Source organism: Typopeltis vanoorti, chromosome 15 (assembly GCF_054136105.1).
Source record: "Typopeltis vanoorti isolate ZY-2024b chromosome 15, IOZ_Tvanoo_1.0, whole genome shotgun sequence".
Lineage (NCBI taxonomy): Eukaryota > Metazoa > Arthropoda > Arachnida > Uropygi > Thelyphonidae > Typopeltis > Typopeltis vanoorti.
The window spans coordinates 69,157,629-69,172,128 of record NC_143563.1 but is presented as its reverse complement, the minus strand read 5'-3'; the positions used below and the strand labels follow the sequence as shown (position 1 = coordinate 69,172,128).

Here is a 14,500-nt window from a genome sequence, read left to right as displayed (position 1 = left end):
CCACTCGAACAATAAGCTGACAAAATAGCCATAGAATGCTTCTTTGTAATGAACCAATAATTAATCTTTTATCGGCATATTCAGAATACAGAGTACTTTTCTTATTAAAGGTCTGAAATTACGAATGTCAAAAACTGAAATGTTAGTGTTTGGATTATTTATGTAGTCTAGACTCTAGAGTCTAGACCATGGGTGCTAAAGCCGTCTAGGGGGGGGATATAGTGGGATCAGAAGCATTTGGGGGCGTTCAGGTGGTCTAGGGGTCGTTGGCTCTTTATAGAAGAAATTAATGATATATATTTAAAAATTAATTATTTTCGTGATTTTGCGATTAGATAATCATTTAAAATTTAAATATTGCAGTTTAATTCATCTTATGCCCGTCTTACACGATCAATTTTTTTATCAATTTTCTATTTTAATTATTTAATCATTTGAAAATTTACCATGTCAGATAGAAATAGATGTCAATTTTCTATGTCAATGAGAAAATAGAGCATGTATATATGTGTGTATAATAGATTATGTTTACAGTAGCAAATATACTCGTTATATTTCATTTCAAAATATATATAAAATATATAAAACCACTTTTCTAATTGATTTGTACAAAAATAAACCCAATTTTATATAATTTGATATTACGAGTAAAAATAATAATGGCAAGAAAGAAATAAAATCGTAAATTTTAGTTAGCCTAGTTAGTACTAACTTATATTGCTAACTAGAGGGAAAAAACAAAGCAAATATTATTCGAAACTTATTATACTGTTTTCTGTGGTTATGTTTTGTAGGTTTGTTGTTTATATCTTGTGTAATTATTTTATTTATTAATTATTATTTATAATTATTCGGACAATGTCGTGGTTGGACGAACAAAATGCGCTTGCGTGCAAAATAAAAAATTGAACGTGTCATACAGGATATTTTAACTTCTATTTTTTATATACTTAAAAAATTTATTTATTTTTTGCTATTGTAAAAATTGATCGTGCCATACAGGCTTTAGTCTATCCACGCAGTAGACGAGTCTTAACTAGTAGTATATCGGTCAACTATTACGGAGGTAATTCACTCAATTCAGCATGTTTTGACAGGAATATGGGTGCTTAGTGACTTGTTCAAAGCACGAGTACGATGGTATCGCAAACAATTCACTGCATGCAAGTCGATTCGGGCTAGATTTCAAATCTATAAATATCAGTGGTTTAGGAATAAGTTTCATTATTTTTTGTGTGCTTTGCCAACAATCATCAGTCGAAAGTGTGATAGATAAGTGGAGTCATACAAAGTGTAAATTAAAACTTTTATTTTGTGAATATTTTTCAAATTTTATTACTTCATTATGTCTGAATATAAGAAGAAATGTCGACAGTACAGTAGTGGGTATTTGAAATATGGTTTTATTCAATCTCCTACGAACCAATTATTACCTATGTTCTTGATTTGCCAAAAAGTGTTTTCAAATGAATCAATGAAGCCTTCTTGGCTACAAGAGCATTTGACTAAAATGCACGCTGACAAAAAGGATAAAGATTTGTCCTATTTTCAAGTACTAGAAAAAAAATATTTTAAACGTATAACTATGTCAAAACTTTTTACGTCGTCCACTAAACAAGATAATGACGGATGACAAGCTTCTTATAATATTTCATTATTAATCGCAAAAGCGGGAAAACCACACACAATTGGTGAGGAATTAATCTTGCCGGCAGTAAAAGAAGTAATAAATACTGTGCTTCATAAGCCAGCGTCAGATATCATCAGGAAAATTCCTTTGAGCAATAATTCAGTGCAAAGAAGAATCGATGAAATGGCTGAAGACGTCGAAAAATCATTGTGCGATTATTTGAAGACATGCCAATTTTCCATTCAACTCGATGAATCAACTCTCCCAAATAATGAACCACTACTCTTATCATACGTACGATTCATAAAAGAAGAAAAAGTTTGTCAAGAATTATTATTTGCTAAAACCTTGGATGCAGATACAAAGGGAGAATCTATGTTTAATATCATGAATAAGTTTTTTCAAGAGAAAGACATTCCTATTTGTAATATTTTACAAATAGGAATGTCATCTGCTGCTACTGATGGTGCTCCAGCAATGACAGGGTGCCACAAGGGTTTCATAGCGCATTTGAAACAAGCAGTACCAAATGTACTTACTCGCTATACATTGTGTTCTTCATTGTCAACATTTGGTTGCGAAAAATTTAAGTGAACGCCTGCACACGTCGCTCCATTACGTTATTAGAGTAGTCAACAAGATTAGAAGCAATTCATTGAGTGACAGATTGTTTAGCCAACTTTGTAGTGAAACGTTGAAGATTTCAATCGTTTGCTGCTTCACACGGAAGTTCGCTGGCTTTCAAAAGGTATTTGTCTGAATCGATTTTACAATTTGTTTGATTCAGTACTGAGTTCCTAGAAAACAGAGACGACGGATTGCGGACCAACCTGATTACATCCAAAAATGACATCGCTTATTTGACAGACCTCTATAAAATATTTAATGAAGTCAATATACAACTACAAGGTGATGAATTGAATTTAATTAAAACAAAAAAAGTTATTGCCGCTTTTGCAGGGAAACTTCTTCTGTTCAAGCGGAATATGGGCCGAGGGGAATATAGCCACTTTTCAAATTTATCAGCAGTGGCTCTCAAAAAGGAAGATTTACTTACATACTGACAACACTTGGAGGTTCTCCATGCTGATTTCAATGAGCGATTCAAGGATATTCTAAACATGAATATACCAAATTGGGTTCTAGATCCTTTCTCACGTGTAAGTACAGCAGGATCATCAAATTTAGAAGTGAAATTCATAGAACTCACAACAAATGAAGAACTAAAAATAAAATTCAAAACTGGATACCAAGAGTTCTGGCTTTAAAAATCAATACCGACACTGTACCCTGGATTATAGGAAATAGTACAGAAATTTTTAATTGAATTTCCATCTTCTTATTTGGCTCAGCGTGGGTTTAGTGCTGTAGTGAATTTACTATCTAAGAAAAGGAACCGATTGCATATAACTGAGCTTGGCGATTTACGACTGTTTTTAACGAAAGTTGAACCCGATATTAACAAACTTTTAAAAATGCACCAGGCTCATCTTTCACATTAATTTGTTATTTTTCCTCGTATTTTTACTTTGTAAGTTCGAAATAAACCATCTAATACATTTGATGGTGTTTTAATTATTACAATAAGATTCTTACTAATGTAATGCAACTCTTAATATGTATTCCGAATTTTCATATGTAAACCATTGTATGAAACTTCACTTTAATTTGTTATTTTTGCTTTGTATTTTTACTTTATAAGTTAGAAATAAACAATTTTGTAATATATTTAATGGTGTTTTAATTATTACAATAAGATTCTTACTAATGCAATCTCTTAATTATATTCCACATTTTCGTATTTAAACCATTGTATGAAACTGTGCATAATGTTATTCGAGCATACATTTTACAATCTTTACATATGGGCTACGTTTCACCAAAATCGGTATAGCAATAACTGTGTTCAAGATGAAGCACATATTGGCCACTTCTTTTTAAAAATTTAAGGCATAAGCAGTAATGTATCATTAGTTGCTATTTACGTCAAAAATATCAAACGGCTTGAACGCGGAAAACTGTTATAATGGTGGCGGTACAAAATTTATGTTTTGCAAAGTGGGCGGTGGCCCGAAAAAGTTCGGGAACCTATGCTCTAGACTAACGGCGAAGTTTCCAGGGCTACGAGGTGAGTGAATTTGTCTGTCACTTTCAAGTGTTCATTGGCAAGTTTGTACATTTTTCAATTGAGAAAATCCAAACATCCGAGTTTTCTAGAGTAAAAGATTCTGGTATTTCCCCCTAAGTTTGGATAAAACTTGAAACGACCTTGAAGAATGTTACTCATCTGGTTGACGGGATACAAATCTTGGTCTTTTTAAGCAAAGTGCACATTTCGTTCTTCTGACTGAGATACAGAATGTTACAAAACTTTCCGGTTGTATCACGTGTTTAATTAAGCGTGTTGAATAACAATGTTTTTCAAGTTTAAATCATCAAAAATTATCTCAAAAGAAAACTAATCAAAGAATGCCTTTTGTAATAAAAAATCATATCATCGCATTTCCTTTTATAATATTTATGAAAGAAATGTTCGAATTTCATCCTTCTTACCATTGATTATTAATTTCTTTGCATTTAAGAAGGACATGTGCATTAGTTTTTTTTTTTTTTTTTCGTGTGTGTGAAAGTATAACCATTAGATATTGTAATAACTGTTTATTTCCTGTTATTTTTATTATATTGATTTAGTACATATTAATTAATGTGTGAACATCTGTGTACATCTTCCTATCCATTCTGTATAATGTGATACTTTAGTATATACTCCAGGATAGTTAGGCCTAGCGCATCCTTTTCCCCATGACACAACTCCAACTAATATGCCTCTGCCATTTACGCGTTGTACCAAAGGACCTCCAGAATCTCCCTAAATAAAGTATAAGCATGAGGTTAATTTATGAATTGTAGAATCATAATTTAAGCATCTATTAATCATACGGTATATGCTATAGCGACAATTAATATATATATAATAACACACACACACACACACACACACACACACACTGAGGTTAGGAGCATCAACTCTTATCTAGTATGTTGTGTAAATGTGCTCAGCCTCGTGCTGAAAAGTGGAGAGTTACTTATTCTCTTCGGGAGTGCGAAAAGGTGCTTAGAGGATTTCCTTTATTATTTGCATTTATATGAAGTGTTCCTTTTGTAAAGCGATTGGTATTATCTAATTTTATTGTAATTAATTTTAAATAACTTTGCATCGCATCTTTAATAAAGGTTCGATAATCTGGAAACCGAAACCTTGATGTAGAGACCAAACCATAATACTTTTTTTTCAAGCCACTTTAGACCTCAAGTAAGCAGTGCAGTCACACCAGGCGATGAAAATCGTCGACTACCTAAAGGCTATTTACAAACATTAATATCACATTGAGATTCGAAGTTAGAGATCGGAGACGCTTTTCTCTCGGACTACCAAGTCGACAACATCAGTTTTAGAAAAGTGCTCAGATTTTCTTTTTCTTTAGATGATTCTCATTCATAAAAGGTTGTAAGCCTATAGTACATTAGTACCGTGAGTGGACTACGGATATTTTTTCTATTTTTATTAATTTTACATATTTTAATTTATTTTTACGTAGCAGTAGTAAGTGGTAGTAGTGGTCATAATATTAAAAAACTCGTGCCTCATCCGTTTATAAATACTTTCTACTACCAGTTCTGGTATTATTAGATTCATTAAATCCTGAATGCGTGTATCGCTTCAGTCGCGGATTATCAGTACAGCAGAATAATGGGAAGTGTTTCCAGTAAATAAGAAAACGTATTGAATAAGAGATTATTCTAGCACCTGTGCATTAAGAAAATTCACTTTGCTTTTTCAAGAGAATATTCAAGATTAAAACTTTTCAAGATCATAAACCAAATGAGAAGTTAATCCTTCATATGTTATTCACCTAGGTTTTTTTCCCTGCGTCATTTATAACACAAATGTTTCTACCATTCTGCACAAGTTCCAGGATGTAGTTTGAATCGATATGTATAGCATATTGATTAATATGCTATTTTTGTTAATGATATTATACATATCATTAACAAATATATGCATGCAAATGATGCATACAAATCCTAAAAATAGCCATTTAGCATTAACACTTGTCATTTATATCGCAGTAATTGAACTTAGATGGATGGTTATTTGCATTTTTGTTGGCATTGCTAATACTGTATGTCATTTTGTAGCATGTCAAATTCTTTTCTCGATTTTTTCAATAAAATTGTCCTTTCAAACTAAAATTAAAATTAACAGTTTTTAGCAAAGATCTCAAGCACTTCTAAACTTCATTAAAATTTTACTTCTTAATTAGTGAACTAAGGTTTACTTGTACACTTTCTTTGTACCATGTCGAAAAATTTCGTTACTGCAGATGTTCCGGTGTTACCAAAACTAAAATGCACCGAAGAGATTTCATATTGACTTAAATATCAAATTTCATAAATTTGGTTCACTCAGAGTGGTGTTATTATTTTCTTCTTCTTCTTCCTTTTACGTATTAGGCCTACTGGCCTGTTACAGAGCTATCTTAAACCCTTCTAAGTTGTACCCGTCCCGAGGATAGGGTGACTAGTCCTATGCCTCCCGATATATTCTATGGCTGTAAGTAACTACGTATGTTCATGAGGCTGGTTTTCCTGCTTCGTGGAGGAAAAAACCCCAGATAAACTGGGGAGAAAAACCCTGCTGTCCACGCCCAAGACCAGCTAACTTGGCTATGTCTGACCCTTAGATCCCTTAGCTCCTAACGTCGGCGACGGGAATCGAACCCAGGACACTCCTTTCCCAGGCATATGGTTACGAAGCACATAGCCACTAGGCTAACCTCGCGGACTTTTACTGTCTTTTCGTTTTCAAAGGTTCAGTACATTCTCTTAAACCAGAATGTACAGATTTGTTTTATGTGTGCATGCGGAAAGGAAATGAACCCAATATATGCTTACTGATTTTGCAAAAGTCATCTAAAAGAAATATACTAAAAATGAACATATAGCTGAACAATATGGCATTTTCGTGCAACTAACTTTACTTAAATTGCTGCAACAAATATATAACATTATTTTATTAAAGATAGAAAAATGCCCAATATTAGTGACCTCTGAGGGATTATTTTTGGTATCCTTAAATCCGGTGTCTCACTAACAGAAGCCAGCAAAATATCTGGAGCATCGACGTAGACATCTCAGGATTTATGGAACGTGATTGGTTAAAATTTCTAGATGATCCTTAGAAAAAGGATAATATACAATAAAACGAAACATTCAAATCCAGAAATTAATATACTCCACTTCAACATACCAGGCTAGAATGCAATTTTACGAGAACATAAGAAACATCAACTGCTGCACTTTCTGTGACCAAACATTCTCCAAGTTGAACTTTCGTAGCTCCGTCGATGTAGACGAAGCCCCTTTGGTGGGAATGACCTGAGTTCGAAACTTGTCTAGGACGCGAGGAAACTTTACCGGATCTTTTTAAACTGCTGAAGGCGAGTTAGCCGGTCTCGTAGTGAAGCGGAGAATTTTTTCTCCGGGAAAGTTGGTTTTTCGTCCCTCACCCAGCCAAACCGTCCAGTAGACCCACGCACAGTTTATACACAAAAATATATTACAACCAATAGTATTATTATATATTGATTTCATAAGATGGTGCTGAATGCCCGTGTGGGTATCTCGGCCACTGTAACATCATACGATAAATAAGTAAATCTGCTTCCTTTCGTTCTTAGTTTTCTTTTTAGTTCTTCTTAGCTTTGCTTTACACAAGCAATGAAATAATGTAACATTAGAGCTCTGGGTCTAAAATATCGCCTATTTTTTTCCTGTCATTGCAATATAATTTATTGAGGGCACTCTTCCACCTGGTAGGTGCAAGTAGAACATTTTATTACACGGAAAAATTATTAACTTAATTTAAATTTTTCTATCGTTAATACATTTAGTCACATGGCTATTTTATTCTATGGAGAGACATCGATTTAAAATATATCAGTAATAATAAGAGTCCGTGGATTAATGTTTGTAGTAACATATGAAATCTGTTCTTCACTGGATGATTTTCAGTGATGTCCACATTCGTTGACAGTCCATAGTCAGGGAGGTCAATAGTAGATATCTGACCTGCTGAACTATCTTTTCAAGTAAACATCTTATTCGAAACCTATATTTCACACACACTAATATAATATATTCTCACAGAACTCCATCAGGTCTTTCATTTATCCATAGTGTGGAAGTACTTAGCACAGGGATGACTGGGAGAATGAAAAGTACGATCGCCCTGGCTGACTTATGTCTATTCAGAGTCAAGGTGTTTCATTGCGTTTCACAAATCGCATGATATTACTCGAACCTCTCCGGCAATACGAGTATTTTGCATATTTTGCCAATGTTTTATGAGAACATAAGAAACACCAACTGCTGCACTTTCTGTGACCAAACATTCTCCACTTGCACCCCGCTTTCTGTAGAACTTTCGTAGCTCAGTCGATGTTCAACTTGATCAACCCTGCTTCTGTCCTCCAAGTAAGGCCCTATCTCGATTTCGCAATATGTGATAGCAGTTTTGAATCGATCCCCTGGCAAATACAGCGCTACATTCTTCCGCTCGGATTTGTTGACTGTTTGTCTACTCATCTTCCACCTTTTTCATATTTACATATTTCAGTAGAAATTACTACTGCCTTGATCCATCGCCTTCTCATCACTTGTAATCCCTGTACAATAAACATAAAAAAAAATAAGTGTTTAAGAAGAGTAAACTAAACCCTATAAAACTAGTAGTCACTTACCATCTGTTTTCCTATGTGATCATATTACGCTCGAAATAAAATACTGAGCATCAGGAACGAGAGAAGAATTAGGAACTTTCCTCCCAAAAATAGGATGACACTTTTATTGTCAAACTTCCGTATATGGGAAGGAAAGAAGAGGAAGAGTAGAGATAGTTTTCGGGAATTTCCACAACGTAATCTTTAGCACTGCGTTAATTCATTTCAGACAGTAATATTATTTTACATATTACATAAATAATTTATTTCTATTTTACCTGAAAGACAGAACAGAAACAACGATTTAAAAAAAAAAATTAAACACTCAAGGTAGAAATTTAAAATTCGCACATACCCATAAAGAAACTATTAATATTTATATAAATACAAAGTAGCTTTAAATGAAATGATTTTAGTCAATTCTATTTGTTTTGTGTTTCGTTCTTTAAGAAGTTATTACAATCGTATTTATTTTTAAAATATACATTCATGTTTCCATTCTTAATTCATTTTTTAGTTAATGTTTCATTCTACTTTATTTATCAGAAGGGTAAGTGAAAATATCAGGATAGCTTTTTTTCATAGTTTGCAGACCTGGTTGGTTGTACATGGTTTAGAGGACCGAAAATGTAGATATTCATCAGAATTCAATATGAATTTCGTTATAAGAATAACTGACACTTCATTATTCATATAAACTCTATTTTCTTAAAAGTGCTGATGTGTAATACGATACCTGGCAGGAATCCTTTCCTCCTTCAGCATAACCAGCACACAGCATCGAATCAGCTATTTCATCCACGCTGTACGCGTTTCTGCAGTCTTCATTGCTAACTATCGGTACATCGACAGCTTGGAGGACTCTTGGAAGAGTGCCGTCTGCAGCAGAAGATACGTAGTATAATAAATAACTAAAACGCTTTAAAAGTATTTTGCAAGTTAAGGCGACTGCAATGCGCAACTGGATATAAAGAAACGAGAGTAATATGATTCGTATGAAATTTCGTTTGGTCTCATCCGTCAAAAATCTCATTGTCCTATTAATCAATATAGCATACATTAGTAATTAGTAACAAAAAATGATATGTTCCATGAAAAATGAAGTTTTCTCATCACCAATTGCTTTGGAAAGTACCAAATGAAAATACAAGCGCATATTATTCTTTTTTCTTTATTCCCAAAGATAAAATTTATGATTTTTTCAACAAATGGAATATAAACTGAAACCTTTATGTTGTTTGATGATTTTGTGTACTGCTGGGGATTTTCAAACATCATCAGACGTATACATAATACAGATCGAAAAATTCTGGTCTATGTCATATACTGTGTTAATTAAAGGCACAGTAGTTTCGAACTCCGCCACTTTTTTTTTTTAATTAGTTTCTAATGGTTGTACGCAGGGCACTTTTCTTTTTCTATACTGCTCGTGGATGGAATTAATATACTTGCAACCCATAATCTCTTTCGAAACCGTGTAAAAAAATAAATTATATTTATTAATGTGTAGGAAGAATACAAAAGAAAGTTATATTTGGATACAATTTCTTGAAAAACATTGAGTGAAGAAATTTTAAATGTAACAAGTTTTGGAAGTAGGATTTTTTCCCCACACCCCCCTGAAGTCGCAGATTCAGCAACATCTGAAGTTGATTCCTGATTTTAAACAACAACAAAGTTTATATCGAGCTGAGTCTCATTCTGAATGCATGGAAAGATACAGCCGTTTCACTATTCTGCCAGTAATAGCCTCAGTCTGCTTGAGCGCACGTGTCTTGGTCTATGTTCGCACCATTGTTGGAGCTTCTCGATGGAGCTCTTCACCATGTTATCAGGTTGCCTTTATTTAACTATGATTTCACCAAAATAAATAAATAAGTAAATAAAAACTATACCAACTAAATTTTCAAATGAAGAATATGTTGATATTCATATCCTGTATAGTTTATGGCACGAGAGCTGCTATTGATGAATAGCAAAGACAATTTTGTTATCGTATTATCTTTAATCGACGAGTTCCTGTTGATACACACACACTTAGATATGAGGATTGGATCCAACTGGTTGGAATAAAAGCCTAACCAAATGTTGCAAGGACAGTATATTGTATCTGTTAATTGCACGTGTTCTTAGGCCAGTTTACGTATTGTAGTTGTTGTTGTTGTTATTGGATATGTATCCTTAAATGGTTTACAGGACACCGTGATAGCACCACACGACTAAATTTACATTATTACTGACTTCCTATCAAGAATTTTTTCCATCTATCGTTTGTCATCACGCCAACATTATTATTAATATTGGCCATCCACTTCAGCCCATATAACGTAGCTTGAAAATCAGGAATTATTTATATCCATATTTATACCTCTTCAGCACAAGTGATCGTTACTAAATGTGTTCGAGGTCGGTTTTAATATTTTGAGAGGAAACTAACTTCACAGCCATACTCACTTGAAGACCGACTAATTTAATGCTGAAAAAAAAAAGAAACGAACAGAAAGTGAACATATACCGAGTAGTCAACCTATATTCATAAAAATCACACGTAAACACGAAATTCACCATCTACGTATAGGTGTATATTTACTCATAGTTGATCTTTTCCCTCATTTCCTTTCGCTTGCATGTTTTTTGTGTTACTACGTTTTATAAAATCTACCTCACCTCACCTCCTTGAACTCAATGGCTTGCCACTTTGCTTCGTAGAAACCTAATTAATGCAATGTTAAGACGATTATTCCTCTTTTCATAATCTGCTATGTCTATGTCTGTCAAATCGCTTTTATTCTCTGTTTTTGTTTTAATGAAACTTCGAGCTTTCGGGACTGCATACGAGACCGGCCAACTCACATTCATTTTAAAGGTCCTTATAAAAATATCTTCACATCCTAGATGCGAAGTTGCTTCTCATTATTAGCTTGATGCCTTACAATTTTCTATCAAAAATACAGGGTGTCCCATAAGTTCCTAGATATTTCAATAATTCATAAAAATTACAAAAATTGGTATATCAGAGTGCGGTTTGCACGAAAGTGAATCGCAAAGAGAGGGAGGTTTATTTTTTTTTTTTTTTTGGGGGGGGGGGGGGGGGAATCCACTTCAAATTTTTACTGATAGAGGGCGCTGTACCACATGCATCATTTGCGAATACGTGCAAATGAGAGTTCTATAAAACGCGGGTGTACTGCTGAGCTCGTAATGAATGCGTGCAAATTCCCAGTCATTGTGGGTGAACAGAATTATCTTTGTGAAAAGAAAAATTTGTTGCTGTGATGCTTACTTTGGTGGTGTGATGATTACGCACCACGAAGGATGCGGAATACTGACGTTTTCGCTATGCCTGTGATTCTTGCAGCTTCCCCTGCACTGCTTACACCGCTTGTTGATTGTGCCTCTAGGGCATTCATTTGCGATACCACAACGATGGTAGGCCCTCGAACATGCACTGGTCTGCATGTTCGAGGGCGATCTCACAAATTTCCAGTTTTCTCGAAACGTCGTATTAGAGACTATTCTGGCAGGAGCGATAGGACCTCGGCCTTTCTTCATTCTTTTTTGCGTTCGAGACTTTGTAAAACTTCCGCTACCGATTTCCCACTTACATAAGACAATCACTAACAATGTCTTATCCACCAAAATAAGCATCGAAGCAACAAATTTTTCTTTTCGCAAAAACAATTCTGTTCGCCCCAATGACTGGAAATTCGCACGCATTCAATATGCGATTCACTTTCGTGCAAACCGCACTCTAATATACCAATTTTTGTAATTTTTATGAATTATTGAAATATCTAGGAACTTATGGGACATCCTGTATATATATAAAAAACATTGTATTCATTAATTTTTTTCTGAAGTGTTTCTCTCCAAAGTTATGCCCATCTAACTACCAAATCGCATATACTTGATTTGTTCATATTAAATTTTAGATTGCACTTTCCTGTCCCTCTTTTAATCTTATGAAATCATCCTGCAAATAAATTAAGGTTATCTGAAGAATTTACTGTACTGCCTAACTGCACTCAGACAGAAATTTTACTCTTAATGTTTCAAACGTAAATCGTTTATTAATATATTAAATTACAAGCGTCCTAACATCGGACCCTGAGATACTCGTACTTTTAACCACCTGATCTTCGAAGCTAAACACAACTTCCTCTCGTTTATCGATCAACTAGTTTCCTACTTAATCTAACCAGTGACCTATTTTGATACATTTTAATCAGTAGGTTCTTATATGGAACGCTATCAAAGGTTTAACTCAAATCCAAATAAATCACATCGTAAATCGCCATAATCAGGAGGAATATAGACCAAGGTTATTTTCCTCCTGACTTGATCGTAAAAACTAAGCGGATTTGTCATACCCGATTTCCTCTTAAAGAAACCATGCTGCTCTGTTCACCCTGCTCAACAAGTGATTCCCACCAAAAATATGCAATCCCAGAATGATGTTTCTATTATCTTATCTATAATACTAATAAGATTACTAGTCTGTAATTCATCACTTTATGCGATGAATCAGCTTTATGAACTAGAACAGCCCTTGCTAATTTGTAATCGGAGGATACTGTTTATAGTCTCAGTGATTGATGATCAAAAGTGGACTTATAAACACTGACATATATCTGTTTACTGTCATCAAAGGAGATTTGTCATCCTTACTTCCAACCTTATGAATTACGAATAGATTTAAGATACCAACAGCTTCTTCCCCCTGTATTAGTCTTTCGGTAAATCTTGATTCACACGCAGTTTCCTCTTCAAATCGACCAGTTTTTTTCACATTTACAAAATTACTACTAAATTATTCTGTATGTCGGGCATACGCACCACCACTGTGTAGTGTGTCCACACACGCGCGCGCTTTGGGAGTGATATTTTAGTTGTGAGGCTTAGCTTTCGTTATATCTTGGCTGACTTCGTGGTATAGGGTCGGAATTTTCGCACAGGAACGGTCTTAGTGAGTAGGCTTGTCAGTAGCATTTATGTCTCCTTCCTCACTATTCTTGTTGATCAGTTTACTCATGGATCAACTGATGTCTAATTGGGACGCAAGCTTTAGCAATACATTATGGAATCGAGAGCATAAAGCATTTTTGAGAAAAGAAGAGCGATAACTGACGAAAAGTTATCGTCAGTTTTCATACTGCTTATTTACGGACATTACTGAAATTATTACCGAAAATATTAGTAAAGAACAGTGAATCAACATGAACAGTATTATTTATGAAGAACAAATAATAATTAAAAATTGAAAAATATTACTGTAAACAAATCTGATTTGGGACGAATGGAAAAAAATAATACTATAGTATTATAGTATGAAAAAAAATAATACTATAGTATTATTTTTTTGAACGGAAAAATCTTGAACGGAAAAAAATAATACTATAGTATTATTTTTTTCCGTTCAAGTTCCGTTATAGTAAATATTGCATTTACTATAGTAAATGCAATATTTATTATTGCAATGCTATTGTAGCGATGAAATAAAGTAAATGAAAGTAGACATTTTTAAATATGAACTTCACACATGAAATTGCGTAAAATATTTTAATAACACTTTAATAAGTAAGTAATACTTTAGATTGGACAATGCCTTATTGCTTATTATTTTTAACAGGCATGGTTGGTAGAGGTGTGGCATGGTTGTTTGTGAATGAATGTTTTTAAGTAAAATATGAATTTCATCACCTGGTTTCATCACTTAGTTTATTGAAGGTCTAAAGTAGATTAAAAACAATTTCATGTTCGGTCTCTCAAGCAGGTTTTCGGATTATCTTAACCCTTATTCTATCCACGGTTTTTTATTTATTTATTCATGTGGGGTTCCCCCCTTTCCTCAACCTTCCCTTAGGACTGGTTGAGCCCTTCTAATGAGGGATTAAGAATGTATTTTATGACTGTAGATCCTTGTGTGTGTTCACCGGCCAGTTTGCCTGTTCTGAGGTACAAAAAACCGGAGTTTCCGGGTGAAAGAACTCGGAATGAGGCCGACAAACTCACCTTTAATCGAAAGAGACCAGATAAATGTTCATCACGTCATGGACGGGAATCGAACCCAGGTCTTTCCGACCAAGGG

The 14,500-nt window shown here is 34.1% G+C and overlaps 1 protein-coding gene across 1 annotated transcript in view; it reads right to left on the bottom strand.

Annotated features, from left to right (window-relative positions):
- Positions 1-4,331: 4,331 nt before the first annotated feature.
- LOC150098853 (trypsin-1-like) overlaps positions 4,332-14,500 on the bottom strand; it is a 42,578-nt gene continuing 32,409 nt past the window's right edge. Inside the window, exons 6-7 of the mRNA XM_090405765.1 lie at positions 9,149-9,291; positions 4,332-4,499 (exon numbers count right to left, since the gene is read on the bottom strand). Coding sequence (XP_090261891.1) covers positions 4,332-4,499; positions 9,149-9,291 — 311 coding nt within the window. The remainder of the gene's footprint in view (positions 4,500-9,148; positions 9,292-14,500) is intronic.